Below are 16,411 nucleotides of genomic sequence, written 5' to 3' on the forward strand. Positions count from 1 at the left end.
GAAAAAAGGGGGGGGGTGGTGGAATGTCTGCTGTCATTCTCTCAAATCCCCCCAAGGTTGATGCCCCTGTCTTCGCCAAGCTCTGGGGGCTTCCAGCGGAGACAGAGGCTCTTGGTGGCATGAGCTGCCTAGGAATGGATCTCACTCCTCTGGCCCAGAGGTGACACTTGCAAATAACACCCCGATTTTGTACTTGCCCTGGGAGATCTTCTGCGCAGACACCCCATTTCCACAGAAAGACAATCTGCACCTGAAGTCCTTTCGACTAAAGCGTGTAGCAGAGGGGTGAGACACTCCAACACATCCCCGGGGTCGAGGGATGCTGCTCAAGGAATGGAGAGCCCCGTTCAGCAGGGGCGGGGCCTCCGAGGAGGAGGAGGCGGGCACCTAGCAGCCCGGCCTGTGGTCAGACAATGACCATGCTGGCCCTTCCTTCCAGCTCATGAGCGAACAGATGGTGGCTGCGGAGGCAGGAGAGATCTGTGGTGGGGAAGGAGAGAGAGAGAGGGGACGCTGGTGTCACAGGGGAGGCCACAACAGCTCCCGGGACAGCAGCTCAGCGTTAGTCATCTTCTCGGCACATGGGCAAGTTGACGAAGGTAAAGACGTTAAATTCTATCATGATGGAGAAGCACAGGAAGACGGCATAAAGAACCAGCACGTAGATGCCCAGCTTCCGGTCCAGACGCCACTTGTTGAGGTGAATGCCGAGGACCTGGTAGGAGAGAGTGGAGAGACAAGGGACACAAAAGCCAACACCTAAGTGATACATTCCAGAACCTTGTGCAGGATGCAGGCAAGCCCAAATGGGCACTTCCAGGCTTACCCTTGATTTGAGGAGAATCAGCTCTGCAGGGTTTAGATTTTTCCAATGACCTGTCCCACTGACTCCAAGATAGACAGTGGCCACCTGCATGGCAGACCCTCCCCAAGGTCCCAGGCCTTCTCCTCAAGATGCACATGACTTTATTGGCCCAGGCCTCTACCCCATAGCCCTAATTATGGACAAATGAGTCTTTCCCCTTGGCTATGGATGCTAGGGGCAGCCAAGCTCTCTCTCTCTCTCTCTCTCTCTCGCTCTCTCTCTCTTTTCCTTTTCTGTCTCTCATCATGTATCTGTGCCTACATGCCTGTCTCTGTCTCTATGTCTGTATATGCATGTCTCTCTTTCTTCTGTCTCTCACTATGTGTCTGTGCCCGCCTGCTTTTCTGTCTCTTTCTGTTTCTGTGTGTGTGTGTGTGTGTGTGTGTGTGTGTGTGTGTTTGGGTGGAGGAGGGGAGGACATACTTCCCACTTCCCCCATTGCCTTCCTCTTCTCCCTGAATCAAGGTTTCCAAGGGAGGGGGGGGGGAGTCCAGGTACTGTCACACAGCACAGAGCTTTATAAAGAAAAATCAACCTGGATTTGCCACTTCCCTACTCAGAAACCACGAGCAAGCTTTAGAACAAACTGCTGAGCTTCTAGTTCCTTTAAAAACCCCTGAGCCTCCATTTGCTTTCAGAACTCTTGAGCCTCCATTTCCTTTCAGATCCTATGCCAATGGGAATACTATCAATCCCTCCCATCAGTGGCCGTGAGGATGGAAGAAAGTTGTGCAGACCCAGCCCGAGGAGCAGGGAGGACCTGGCTGTCACTGTGAGTTGTCCCGAGGCCTGTCATATCCCCACCTGTCAGCGTGGGGTGGGTCAGGACCTCTCTCCCACTGTCCCTAGAGAGGACACCAGCTGTGGCAGCAAGAAGCCAGAAGCACGATTCTAGCCCCTGTGGCATATCTCAGGAAGTGTAGTGATGGCTGCGAGTGCTCTTGGCAAATATTGAGATTGGTGAATCTGAATGCACACATGTCCCTGGCCAGCAAGAGTTCTTCTGATGCAGAATCGTATGATATAAAGCATTCAAAGCCAAGTGCTACTGGCTCATGCCTAAAATCCTAGCTACTCAGAAGGCTGAGATCTAAGGATGTGGTTAGAAGCCAGCCTGGGCAAAAAGCCTGTGAGACTTTTATTTCCAATTAACCAGCTAAAAAGCTGGAAGTGGAGGTATGGCTCAAGTAGTAGAGCACCTACCTGTCTCGAGTGAAAAAGTCAAGCCAAGCTCATGAGTTGAGTCCAAGTCCTAGCATACGCACATGCGTGCATGCCCGCGAATGCACGTGTGCATGCACACATACACGTTCTTAAGGGTTCTATTTTGGAATTGTAAAAACTCACAGTGAGAGCAACAGAGCCCAGCAACAGCACCACAGAGTAGACTAGACCCCGGCTGTTGATCTTCACCTGAAAAACAAACACAAACGCATCTTTATTCTAAAAGCCCAGGATGCTCTGGGTGCTCGAGGAAACACGTGGCCATAGATGACCAGGACGCCCATGGCAAAGGGAGAGCTTGGGGTTCAAATGTGGGCTGGGAGGGGGACAGGTGCTGGTCAGCTGAGATAAAAGATAAAAGGCACTGACAAACACATGGCCAACACTGGCTCCCTCCAGTATCTACCTCTGGACTATTCCAGAAGCTGTCCAAGAAAGTGGGTGCTCAGGAGAAAGGACAGCACATCTCCTGAAGACCTGGGCTGGAACAGAAGGAATGCCATTATCCTCTTCAAGACCTCCACCTCCTACCTTGGGAGAGGAACTTACCGTGGATCCATAATTAACAACCATGGTCTGCAGGCCCCACGGAATGCCAAGCCCCACCAGGATGTCAAACACGTTGCTCCCTATGGTGTTAGACACCGCCATGTCTCCCAGGCCTGTGGGGACAAACAACACAGTTCTTCCATCAAGCGCAGGTCACATGAAACATGATTTCTTTCTCATTCTGGTTCAGTTGGTGCCATTCCCTACGAAACGATGTCTCCTTCATGGGCCCGCATTTTTTTTTTTTTTTGGTTGTTTGTAGGGTTTGAACTCAGGACCTAGCTGCTGTCCTTGAGCTTTTCTGCTCCAAGCTAGCACTCTACCACTTAAGCCACAGTGCCACTTCTGGTTTTCTGGTGGTTAGTTGGAGATAAGAGTCTTGCAGACGTTCCTACCTAGTCTGGCTTTGAACCGAGATCCTCAGGATTACAGGTGTTGAGTCACCAGCACCTGGCATTCTCAGACCACTTGCATGGAGTCCAAAGGATCCCATTATGGGTTGGATTCCAAACCCCCAGTACATCAGGGCACCACTTTATTGGGAGGCACTGCCTTTGATGAGGTCACAAGTCAGATGAGGTCAGTATAGGTTAGGATGAGTCCAACTTGAGATGTCCCTGTAAATATGAGGGGCGTGGGCAGGGACAGCACATGGGGACAGCACATGGGGATGAGGAGGAGAGGAGTCCGGATAAGGCTTGGGAAAGCCTCACCCCCATAGCTCAGAAGGAACCCACCCAGCCCACTGTTACTTTGGCTTTCAGGCCTCTGAGAGGATAAATCTCGGTTGTTTAAGCCATCCAGCCTGTGGTTATGTCAACCCTGACAAATAAACACAGGCTTTCCTTCCATTATTTCTCTCATAGTGCTCAACGGAGTTCCCACGATGGCTGCTTGTTGAATACAACCATGACACTGCAGTGTTCAGGAAGACCCCATTCTCATGTGACAGAGGCTCAAGAGCACATAACATGGGAGCAGTCTAGCTCAGGACACCTGCCCAGCATCCTTCACACAGCCACAGTACACGCTTGTGCCTAGGGAACAGCATCAAGACCTTGGCAGGGAAGTTAGGACAGCAAATCGTATGTTCTGGTGGTTTCTGAGGAGGAACTTCCCCCAACCAGACCAGAAGCATATCAGAGAGACTTGGGCCCTGTTATTGTTCTTTTCCTGTACAGCTGTATAGTATCATGCTGTCTCACAAGCTGAGGGGATTCAGGTAAAAAGACTTGTATAAGCCGAGCGCTGGTGGCTTAATCCTGTAATCCTAGCTACTCTGGAGGTTGAGATCTGAGGATCGTGGTTCAAAGCCAGCAGGGGCAAGAAGGTCTGTGAAGCTCTGACCTCCAATTAATCACAGAAAAAGCTGGAAGTAGCACTATAGCTCAAGTGGTAGAGGGCTAGCCTTGAGCAAAAGGAGCTCAGGGACAAGTGCTCAGGCCCAGAATTCAAGCCTCAGGATGGAGGGAGGGAGAGAAGACTTAGCGTGGGTGACATCAGAGTGTGGGTGGCTTAGTCCTGTGAGGAACCTGACCTCTGGGATTCTGGCTTTCCAGCCTCCCAGCCTCTGGCCAATATAGGAATATGCACTGACCTGCCACCAACAGCCTCCCCCACTTCCAGCCAGCTACTCGGACCTTCCTCCCGTCTTAGAGAAACTAACCATCTTGTCCTTCTTTCATAATGCTCTCTTCCCATCTTTGGAGACAGCTTTCCACAATTTCCCCTGCTTTGCCTCTGGAGTGTGTGTGTGTGTGTGTGTGTGTGTGTGTGTGTGTGTGTGTGTGTGTGTGTGTGTGTGTGTGTGTGTGTGTGTGTGTGTGTGTGTGTGTGTGTGTGTGTGTGTGTGTGTGTGTGTGTGTGTGTGTGTGTGTGTGTGTGTGTTACTAGAGTTTGAACTCTTTATTTGCTACAGAGGTACTCTACGGATGAGCCACACCGCTGAGCCTTTTTTTTTCTTTGCACTGAGTTAGATTTCCACTCTTTCCTCTGGCCTGTGACAGTGATCCTCCTATTTTATGCTTCCCACTATAGCTGAGATGACAGGCCTGTGCCACTGCACCCGGCTTCTTCTTATGAGATAGAATTTTGTGAGCTTTTTTGCCCAGGCTGATCTAGGCAAAGAAAATCATGACTCGGAACCATCATCCTCCCTGATCCCTGCCTTTTATATAGGTGGGATGATAGGTATGCACTACTATATCTAGCTATTGGTTGAGAGGAGTCCCATGAGATTGTCCTGATCTCAGCTTCTCCTGTAGTTAGGATTACAGGCCTGAGCCACTGCAGCAGGTCTCTCCTGGACTTTCAAACTCAGGTTTATCTGGAAGTCCTGTGAAGTCCACTCTGCAACGCTATCTCACTGGCAGCAAAGGAGCAGAAAATCAAGGGCAGACTTTGCAGGTCTTTTGTTCTGCCATTAAACCTCACATCACTCATCTTATTCAATCTGTTCACTTGGTGCCTGTGTTGTCTTCCTGGAAGGGAGGTTAGAGGGCCTAAGAGGGGAGGGCCCCGGCACCAGGCATACCTTGTCTCGCCACGATCAAGCTGGCCATGCAGTCAGGAACACTCGTGCCAGCTGCCAGGAAGGTGATGCCCATGATGACGTCAGGGATCCCAAGCGTGTATCCAATAATAGTCACCTGAGGAAGAGGTGGGGGAGGGATGAACACTCTCAGAAAGCCCTGGAAACTCTTTTTACCCTGTGTGCTTTTAACTTGAGCGTGACGTGACTGTAGCCAGTGGAAAAGTCTCTTTTTTAATATTTATTTAAAATGTTTTTGTGTGCTGGGGTTGGGGCTTGCAACTCAGGGCTAGGCTCTGTCCTTTAGCTTTGTCGCTCAGGACTGCAGCTCTGTTACTCAAACCACAAGTCCATTCCTGGCTTTCTCGTGGTTCATTGAAGGTAAATGTCTCGTGGCCTTTGCCTGCCTGGGCTGGCTTCAGAGTACAATCCTCAGATCTCAGCCTTCCGAGTAGCAAGGATCATAGGAGTGAGTCTCTGGCACCGGGCTTCAGAGAAGTCATTTAAATGGATGCAGACGTGCAGACCAGTTTGAGGCAGCCCCCCACACGATTGGAGAGTTAGTTGATTCCTTTGTTCTCACAAAAACACTGTAAATGACAATATTTACTTAACCCTGCTGTTTTCCAGGTGTCTTACTTTCATAATGTCCCTTGCTGTTACCACTGGCTGATAGGAGGAGGAAGGAGAGAAGGGGGGAGGGCAGCTTCTGGGAGACCCCAGAGCAAAGGGCAGGATGCTGCATCGCCTGGCCCAGCTGCATCCAGTCAGCTGTCGCCTGCGGCCAGATGAGCCACGTCAAGCTGCTAAATAGCTGTCCATCAGCCTTGGGAGCCCCAGGGGTCCGGTGGGCGGCAGTTCAGACTGGGGCTGAAGGCAAGACTCGGAAGGCCCAGGACCAGGTTCTAATTCCATGGTGAGCACGAGCGACTCATGTAACCAGGGGCAAATTCTCAGACCCTATGCTCCCTATGTGTAAAACAAGGGCAGGAAAAACACCTGTCTGGTGGGCTCGTTATGAAGAGAGAAGTTTGCATAAAGTGTTTCAGCCAATGGCAGGCAGACAGGAAAGAGCCAGGGAGATCTGGCAGGGTCATCTATACCCACCATCATCTTCCACTGAAGGAGATGACCTTCCCCAGTCTCCATCCTTCCCACACTCCCCTGGGAACCTGATCGCGTGCCATGAGGCTGTCACGTGACTGCCACGTGATTCCACCCACCCAGGGGAGCCGCCTCTCTCAGGCTGTGGGGTACCATCCCTCTTTGCTAAAGATGCCTTTTACTGAGAATGAAGCAGTGGTGAGCGAAGCCAGCCCTGGCTAGCACAGCCATGTCCCCTGCCCTTGTGCGGCAGTGGTTCCCCGCTCCCACTGCACTCACCAGCCACACCATGAGGTAGGAGAACACGGCGATCCACAGCGTGGCCGTGAGGAAGGTGACCATGAAGAACCTCTCCCAGCGGGGCTTGCTGCAGTTGGGGATGGTGATGCACAGGAGGAAGATGAGCGGCCAGGTGAACACCCACTTGGCTTTGTCCCCTTTCGACTCTGCATGGCACACAGGGTGGGTGGGGCAGGAAGGGAGCGGGAGGGAAGATGCAGGGTTACTGACCTGCTAGGCTATCTGCTGGATCCCTGCCGCCAAGAAAAGGACTGAAATCACTCAGCTCTATAACCTCCCCCTGGACTCCTCAAGACAATTCAGAACATGTTCATTGGTGAGTCATTTTAGTTCCCTTCCTTCCTTCCTTCCTCCCTCCCTCCCTTCCTTCCTTCCTTCCTTCCTTCCTCCCTCCCTCCCTCCCTCCCTTCCTTCCTTCCTCCCTCCCTCCCTCTCTCCCTCCCGCCCTTCCTTCCTTCCTTCCTTCCTTCCTTCCTTTCTTGTACCTGGTTCTGGATTGAAGGCCTCACGCTTGCTTGGCATGCTTATTTTGACTGGCGCTCAACCACTTGAGTCACACCTCCAGTCCAGGTTTTTCTTTTTTCTTTTTAGATTTTATCTTTTTGAAGTAGTTGTACAGAGTGGTTTCAATTACACAAGTCAGATGATGAGTGCAATACCTTTTGATCAATGTCCCCCCTTCCATCTTTTTTTTTTTTTTTTTTGTGAGAATACTGTACAGAGGAGTTACAATTACATGGGCAAGATAACGAGTACGTTTCTTATCAAGCATTGTTGCCTCCTCTTTGTTTCTCCTTCCCATCCCTTCCCATACTCCCTTCCCCCCCACTCCATCCTCCCCCCACCCCCTCCCCACCTTCCCCTGCATTCCTACCCTCGAGTTATATAGTTCAAATTTGTAAACTGAATATGACTATATCTTCGATTCCTGTGTCCCCATCCATGAGCCCCACCCCCCAACAACAAAACATTTTCAGCTTCCTGGTATTCATTTTGTTAAACAGTTCTTAGTTGTTCAGAGGCATTACACCATTGGACTCCTTCTCTGGGTATACTATCTGCTAGTCAATTTGTATGTGTGTATGTGTGTGTATATACACATATATGTTCTCATACATGCTTGTATTTTAGATCAAACTTCTACATATGAGAGAAAACATATACCACATACATGTTTCTCTGGGCCTGACTTAAACTTCATTTAACATAATTCTCCTAGGTCTGATGGACCTTTTGCTGGTGATTTTGGAGATGGAGTCTCTCAGCCTTCTTTGCTCAGGCTGGCTTTGAACCGTGATCCTCTGGATCTCAGCCTCCTGAGTGGCTAGGATGAAAGGCATGAACCACTGGGGGATAATTAATTTTAGTCCTTCTAATCATCCCCTTGACAGAGTAAGGAAGGTGAGATCCAGAGCAGGGATGAGCTGGAGTAGAATGTGGACTAGAATAGGCTTTGGGAGTAGATACTTAGGCTGGAATTCAAAGGATGGTTACGCAATCCCTTCAACTCCACTTCCTCCTCTGGGGATCAGGCCACAGTAGGTCAACAACGGCATAAGAACACACAACAAAATTGCCTGCCAGGGGCAGCAGTGTGGTGCTGTGCGCTTTGCATCTCATTTGCTTCTTCATCTCTTCGCCATGACATTAGCGCTATCTTGATGGTGGATGATGCAATGCTGTGGACCTAAACCATACAGGGTTTCCTGCATACACAGTAGGTGCTCTGTAAATCTCAGCTCCTTTGTGGGCCCGAGTCAGGTGTAAGACTAAACCCTGAGTATCTTGGATGACAATTCCCATCCCACAGAAGACACATGCCATTCCACTGAAGACAAGTGACCTCAATAAGCCACAGTGAATAAGCAGAGTGTCTTTGACACTCATGCCACAAAGAATGGACACAGGCAGGCTTAAAACCCATTTGCTGGTGAGGGTGATAAAAGTAAAGAAAGTCCTAGCTACTTAGGAATCTGAGATCTAGAGGATCATAGTTTGAAGCCAGCCTAGGCAGAAAAGTCCACAAGACTCTATCTCCAATCAACATGCAAAAAGGCAGACTGATGATATGGCTTGCATACGTACACACACAAGCACACACACACACACACACACACACACACACAGGAGCATGAACCTTTGAAAACTCTTCTTTGTAAAAGCAACGGGGACAATGGTAAAAATGACAAGAATCTCCATTTCCTGAACTCTGGAAATCAGCCAAGGTTTGTAGCAAATCCCCAAAGGGGACAGTTATGGCTGGCAAAGTAGCTCAGTAGTAAAGCACTTGCCTAGTATACACAAGGTCCTAGGTGCCATTCCCAGCATCAAAAGAAAGAAAAGTAAATCAGCTGGATCTCAGCAAGAACTCCTTGAACTCCAAGGAGCTGTCACACTCCCTATTTCTGTTTTCTCTGCCTGCTGTATCTGGCTCACCCCAGCAAAGCAGCGACCACCCAGCTGTCAGAGAAGCAGGTAAGATTACTTCTGACTCATGTCATCAAATGCTCAATCCACAGAAACTTCACGAAGTACTTTAGAAGTCCTTCCCCACAGGATTACAAGAATTTGATGTAGCCGGGCACTGGTGACTCACGCCTGTAATCCTAGCTACTTAGGAGGCTGAGATCTCAGGATCGTGGTTCAAACCAGCCCAGGGCTGGAAAGTCCGTGAAACTCTTATCTCCAATAAAACACCAGAAAACAGGAAGTAGCGCTGTAGCTCAAGTGGTAGAGCACTCGCCTTGAGTTGAAGAGCTGAGGGACAGTGTCCAAGCCCAGAGTTCAAGCCCCATGACTGACAAAATAATAATAATAATTTGATGTTTCTGGTGGCTTTCTGACCATCTTTCTGTTTTACTAGAAGGAGAGCTTACCCCAGGAGAAGAATCTTTTCTTGGGGGTCACTTATCAAAACCCACCAGAAGCAGCTGTTAAATCATGCTTCCTTAAGGTGATGGATAAGGGGTGGGATAAACAGTAGGTTCATTGAAGAAGTTTAAAAGGGAAACTGGGGAATGAGCTACTAACCAGACATGCCAAGTTCTTAATGTTCCTGCGGATCTGCCAGGCCTGTGTGCACATGAGGCTGTGCCTACCTGGCACGTGTGCAGGAGTGGCCCAGCACTTGCCCAGGGCAGGCTCAGCACATGCGCAGGGGAGGCCCAGCACTTGCCCAGGGCAGGCCCAGCTGTGCGCAGGGGAGGCCTGACAGTACCCTCCCTCACTCGGTTGGCCTTTGAGGCTCTACAGCAGCCAAGGCAGGGGCTACTGTAAAGTTCTACAGTGCCTGCCTCAGGGCTGCAGGAGTCTTCCAAACACACACAGGGGCAAACCAGGGCACTTAAAAGGTATCTCTGTCCAGCCATCAACGACGGTGGGCAGAGACCCATCAGTCTTTAGTAGCTGCCTACTTAACAGATAATACAGATCTTTACTTTTAACAAGTCACTAAACAAGTAACAACAACAATAAACAGCAGCAGTGTTTTTTTTTATAAAACTCTAGGAAGGAGAAGAATCTGATTTCTAGCATGTCACATTATCTTAGTTATGTATTTTGCAGTGATGGGTTTGGAACCTAAGGACTTGCAGGTCTGAGGCAAGTGCTCCACCACTGAACTAGTTCACCAGCCCCAGGCAGGACGTGGTGGCTCACGCATGCAATCCCCACTACTTGCAAAGTGGCAATCAGAAGGATCCTTGTTCACAACCAGCCTGGGCAAAATGTTTGTGACACCCTGCTCAATCACTTTGCTAACTGTGGTGGTGTATTATCCCAGCTACTTGGGAGGCTGCATGTGGGAGGAAAGTGATTTCAGGTTGGTTTTGGGCAAAAACACAAGACTCTATCTAAAAAAATAAAAAAAGGAGCATGGGACATGGACCAAGTGGTAGAGCACCTGTTTAGCAAGCAAGCAGGTAGTCTTGAGTTCAAACTCTCAGTACCACTCTCCCTAAAAGCTCAGGTTTCAGTAACAATAGCAAAAGTTTATGAGACATGCAAAATCAAGAGCATTCGCATTATAGGAAAAATACAACAGAAACTATCACTAAAGAAATCAAGATACTGGATTTATTAGAAAAGAACTATTTTTTTTTGTCAGTACCAGGTTTGAACTCATAATCTCATATACTTGCTAGGAAGGCATTCTACCACTTGAGCCATGTTGCCAGCTGACAAAAAGCTTAAAATGACCCACTTAAAATATATATACAAAAGCTGGGTGCTGGCGGCTGATGCCTGTAATCCTAGCTATTCAGGAGGCTGAGATCTGAGGATCATAGTACAAAGCAAGCCCTGGCAGGGAAGTCCATGAAACTACCAGAAAACCAGAAATGGTGCTGTGGCTCAAGTGGTAGAGCACTAGCCTTGAGCTGAAGAGCTCAGGGACAGCACCCAGGCCCAGAGTTCAAGCCCCACAACCGTCCTCCCCCCACAAAAAATATATATACATACACAAACAAGTTTTTAAAAATATCTATGAACCTCAAGGAGAGTAGGAAAGTGAATTCCCATCAGAAAATACCAATAAAGAAAAAGGACTTAAAAAGTTAGGTATGGCTGAGCACTGGTGCCTCACGCCTGTAATCCTAGCTATTTAGGAGGCTGAGATCTGAGGATTGTGGTTCAAAGCCAACCTGCACAGGAAAGTCCATGAGACTCTTATCTCCAATTAACTACCAGAAAACAGGAAGGAGAGCTGTGGCTCAAAGTGGCAGAGTGCTAGCCTTGAGCAAAAAGAGCTCAGGGGTAGAGCCCAGCTCTGAGTTCAGGCGCTACAACCAACAACAAAAAAAAAAAAAAGAAAAAGAAAAGAAAAGAAATTCTGAAATTGGGAAATACAACAACTATAATGAAAAAAAAAATGCTCTGGACCACTTCAATATGAGTCTTTTTTTGAGTGTTCTAGTCTTGGAGCATGAGTTCAAAGTTCAGGCCCTGCCTGACGCGGTCCTTAAGCTTTTTTTGCTTTTTGGTGGTTAGTTGGAGATAAGAGGCTCCTAGACTTTCCCGTGTGGGCTGGCTTTGAACCTTAATCTTCAGATTTCAGCCTCCTGAGTAACTAGGATTATAGGTGTGAGCCACTGGTGCTGGAGCAACAGGATATTTTAGTAGACCTAAAACAATTAACAACTTCAAAGATGGTTTAGCTGAGATGATGTCACCCCGTGAACAAAAGGAAAAATAAATAGGGAAAAAAAAGAACTGTACAGACTATGATTATGACAAAGCAAACCAAATCTGCATAATGGGGCTACAAGAAGAAGAGGGAAGCATTGGTGTGTGTGTACTGAAATATAGGTGCACACAGAATGTTCTCCAGCACAGACCTGAGGTGATGCAAAGTGTGTTTTCCAACAACAATGGAATGGAATTAGAAATCAATAACAGAAAGAAGAGTAGAAGCTTTGCAAATATGTGGAAGTTACATAATAAACTTCTAAGTAACTAATGGGTCAGAGAAGAAATCACAAGGGAAATTAGCAAATACTTTGAGAGGAATGAAAACTAAACTGCAAAATACCAAAAGTTAGGGCATGCAATAGAAACGGTGCCTAGAGGGAAATTTTTAGCCATAAATACCTGTTAAGAAGGACTAGAATTAGGCTGGATGAGTGGGATTCAAGAAGGAAAGCACTTGTTTAAAAATGCCTGAAGGGCTGGGAAGGTGGCTCAGTGGTAGAGCACTTGCCTTGCATGCCTGAGGCCCTGGGTTCGATTCCTCAGCACCACATAAGCAAAAAGAAAAAAAGCCGGAAGTGGCGCTGTGGCTCAAGTGGTAGAGCGCTAGCTTTGAGCTGAAGAGCTGAGGGACAGTGCCCAGGCCCAGAGTTCAGGCCCCACGACCGGACCCAAAAAAAATAAAAATGCCTGAAACAGCCAGGAACTAGTGACTTACACCTGTAGTCGTAGCCATCAGAGGTCAGGATCTGGAAAAGCACAGTTTAAAGTCAGCCTGAGCAGAAAAGTCTACAAGACTCAATCTCCAAAATAACCAGCAAAAACCCTGCTTGATGGTGTGGCATGAGTGGTAGAGTACAGCTAAGCAAGCTACATAAGCATAAGACCTTGGGTTTAAACTTAAGTACTAGCAAAATAAATAAATAAATGAACAAACAAACCGACACCATGAGGCAGTCTCCAATACAGAAAAAAAGAGAGGAATATTTCTTAATGACCTACCATTCCTTCTGTTTCTTTTTTGGTACCCAGGACATTGTACTTGCTAGTACTTTGCCACTAAGCTATATCTTAGCCCCTACCCTTCCTTCTTAATAAAAGAAAAAGGACATATTAAAAAAAAGTCCAAGAGCTGGGAAGATAGCTCAGTGGTAGAGCGCTTGCCTTGCATGCCTGAGGCCCTGGGTTCAATTCCTCAGTACCACATAAGCAAAATGAAAAAAGCCGGAAGTGGCGCTGTGGCTCAAGTGGTAGAGCACTAGCCTTGAGCTGAAGAGTTGAGGGACAGCGCCCAGGCCCTGAGTTCAGGCCCCACGACCGGACCCAAAAAAAAAAAAAAAAAAAAAGTCCAAGAAAGCACAAGCAAAGAGATAATCAAGATGAAAGTGGAACTAAATAAAGTAGAAAAATTTTTTACATAGACTTGGGCTGGGAATATGGCTTAGTGGTAGAGTGCTTGCCTTGCATGCATGAAGCCCTGGGTTTGAGTTCTCAGTACCACATAAACAAAAAGCTGAAAGTAGAGGTGTGGCTCAAGTGATAGATGCTAGCCTTGAAAAAAAGAAGCTCAGGGACAGTGCTCCGGCCCACTGTGAGCCACTGGCACCTGGCTTACAACAGTAATTTTTTGTACGTTTTTTATTGTAAAAATGCTGTGCAGAGGGGTTATAGTTACATGAGCAAGGTAATGAGTATATTTCCTACTGAGCACTGTTGCCTCCAACAGTAATTTTTTAAGATTGCCTTAAAGCCAAGACAAGATGGCTTCATGATGGTTTCCATCAAATTCTTGAAGAACTAAATCTACCAAACAAACAAACAAAAAAAGCGATAATAAGAAACATGTTCCAATGAATTCTGTGAAGCCAGTATTACTCTGATATTAAAGCCCAAGAGATACATCAAGAGATAAGAAAACCGAACACCAACATTGTTTATACACAGAGACTTAGAATCCTTACCATATTAGCAAACTGAATCTGGCAACATATCAAACACATTATATACCATGACCAAGTAAGACATCCTAGGAACACAAACTTGGTTCACCAGACGGCATTCAATCAATGAAACAGACTTTGTTAATAGAATAATGAACAAAGCAATTATCTCCAGGGAGGCAGAAAAAGCACTGGACAAAATCCAATATCCTTTTATGATTAAACAAAACAAAAATGGCTAGGATACCGATGGTGGCTGGTGTCTATAATTCTGGCCACTCAGGAGGCTGAGATCTGAGGCTTGCAGTTCAAAGTCAGTTTGAGCTGACAATAAAGAGTCTCTTCAATTAACCAGCAAAAAGCTTGGATTGAAGTTGTGGTGGCTCAAGTAGACCCCAGGGTATTGATTTCAAGCCCCAACACAAATACAAAGCAAAATATAACCACATATTCAACAAAGTAGGAACAGAAAGGAACTCCCTCTATCTGATAATGAATATTTACACAAAACAATCAAGCAGTGCTTGTGTTTAGTGGCAAAAGACTATCAGGAATTAGATGAGGATGGCTGCTCTTACCTTTTCTTTTTCTCTCTCTTTTTTTTTTTTTTTTGGTCATGGGGCTTGAACTCTGGGCCTGGGCACTGTCCCACATCTCTTCAGCTCAAGGTTAGTGCTCTACTACATGAGCCACAGCGCCCTTCTGGCTTTTTCTGTTTGTGTGGTGCTGAGAAACAGAATTCAGGGCCTCATATACGTGAGGCAAGCACTCTACCACTGAGCCACCTTCCCAGCCCCCTGCTCTTACAGTTTCTATTCAGTGTTATAGTACAGAATTTAGTCAAGGAGATTAGGCAAGAAAAATAAACAAAAATAATTCAAGTCAAAAAGGAAGACAAAAAACTACTCTTACTTGTAGATGACATGATCTTATATACAGAAATTCTGAAGAACACACACACACACACACACACACACACACATACACACCCTCCACACATTTAATAATAAAGTTCAGCTAGATTGGTCAATCCAAAATTAGAACAAAAAACAAAAATCAACTACATGTGTAATATCATAATAAAAACCGAACAACTACACTTACATTTATGTAAAAAAAAAAAAAGTAAGCTTAAAACTAATAGGCCTACATAAATGGAAAGGCTTTCTATTTATGGATTGAAAGATTAAATATTAAGATGGCAATATTTCCCAAAGTGATTTACAGGTTCAAGGCAGTCCCTCTCAATAATCCAGCTGACTTTTCTGCTGAATTTGGAAAACTGATCAGAAAATTCATATGGAAATACAAAGGACCCAGAAGAGTCAAAACAATCTTGGAAAAACAATTACAAAAAAGAGCAAAGTTAGTGAATTCATATACTCTGATTTCAAAATTGAGAACAAAGTTAGAATACCCAGTTATAGTATGCTATTGATATAAAGATGAAACAGAATTTAGAATACTGAAATAAACCCACACTTTTAAGGTCAATTGATATTTGAGAAGAGGGCCAAGACAGTTCACTAGAGAAAGAATGAGATTTTCAAGAAATGGTTCAGAGAAAGCTGGATACCCACATGCAAAAGGATGAAATGGGATCCCAGTCTCACACCATACATAAATATTAAATAAAAAATGATCAAAGAGTAACATAATAACCACAACTACAAAACTTTCAAGAGAAAACACCATGGGGCTGGGAAGGTGGCTCAGTGGTAGAGTGCTTGCCTTGCATGCATGAGGCCCTGGGTTCGATTCCTCAGCACCACATAAGCAAAAAAAAGAAAAAAAGCAGGAAGTGGCGCTGTGGCTCAAGTGGTAGAGCGCTAGCCTTGAGCTGAAGAGCTGAGGGACAGCGCCCAGGCCCAGAGTTCAGACCCCATGACAGGACACCCTCCCCCCCCCAAAAAAACAAGAGAAAACACGAGCACAATTCTCTATGACCTTAGATTAGGGAATAGTTTCTCAAATGGCAGCAAAACACATGTAAAAAAATAACAAAAAATGAAAAATAAGAAGCCAAGAGCCAAAGGCTCACAGCTGTAATCCTAACTACTCTGGAGGCTGAGATCTGAGGATCACAGCTTAAAGCTGTAAGGTCTGAACAGAGACACCTCACTCCCTCTTGACTAAGTTTCCACCCAGTATCTGTTACCTAGGTAACTGGCAGACCTGGAAGCTGTCACTTTCCCCTCCTGCTACGTCACATCCTGGGCCACCTCTGGTCACATGCCTCTCATCTGACCTTAGGAGGGTCCCAGACCCTGAGGTCACATCCAGATCCAGTGTGGCCACACCTTCCCCCCACCTGGCTACACCTCTTCCTGTGCCTGGCCTAGATAAGTCCTGGCCCAGGAGTGGTTTGCCCCTCCCCATGAACTGTCTCCCTCACCTCCTTTCCTTTTCAGCCATGCTTCTCCACCATGCATGGTGGGGGGGCAGCAGTTCGGTAAATAAACTTCTTTTCCTGCCTGAATAGTGCGTGGTGTTCTCTTCATTCGCTACCTAAGGAAACCTACCTATTTAATACACCTTACAAAAGCCAGCGTGGGCAGCAAAGTCAGTGAGGCTCTTATCTCCAATTAATTTCCAAAAAAAACAACCAAACAAACAAAAAAGCTGGAATTGAACCTGTGGCTCTGTTGGTAGAATGCTAACATTGAGCTTAAGAGCTCAGGACAGGACCAGTACAAAAACAACAACTAGATTTTG

At 46.7% G+C, this 16,411-nt stretch overlaps 1 protein-coding gene across 2 annotated transcripts in view; it reads right to left on the bottom strand.

The window, feature by feature from the left end:
* Positions 1-386: 386 nt before the first annotated feature.
* Positions 387-16,411, bottom strand: part of Slc24a4 (solute carrier family 24 member 4) — a 124,347-nt gene continuing 108,322 nt past the window's right edge. The window contains exons 13-17 of one of the 2 annotated variants that reach the window (XM_042692694.1): positions 6,552-6,718; positions 5,172-5,286; positions 2,639-2,751; positions 2,213-2,278; positions 387-715 (exon numbers count right to left, since the gene is read on the bottom strand). In XM_042692694.1, the coding sequence (XP_042548628.1) occupies positions 563-715; positions 2,213-2,278; positions 2,639-2,751; positions 5,172-5,286; positions 6,552-6,718 (614 nt within the window). In that variant the 3' untranslated portion in view covers positions 387-562. The remainder of the gene's footprint in view (positions 716-2,212; positions 2,279-2,638; positions 2,752-5,171; positions 5,287-6,551; positions 6,719-16,411) is intronic. The other variant, XM_042692695.1, reaches the window with a different exon arrangement.

Source organism: Dipodomys spectabilis, unplaced genomic scaffold (genome assembly GCF_019054845.1).
Source record: "Dipodomys spectabilis isolate Male_0828 unplaced genomic scaffold, ASM1905484v1 ptg000157l, whole genome shotgun sequence".
Lineage (NCBI taxonomy): Eukaryota > Metazoa > Chordata > Mammalia > Rodentia > Heteromyidae > Dipodomys > Dipodomys spectabilis.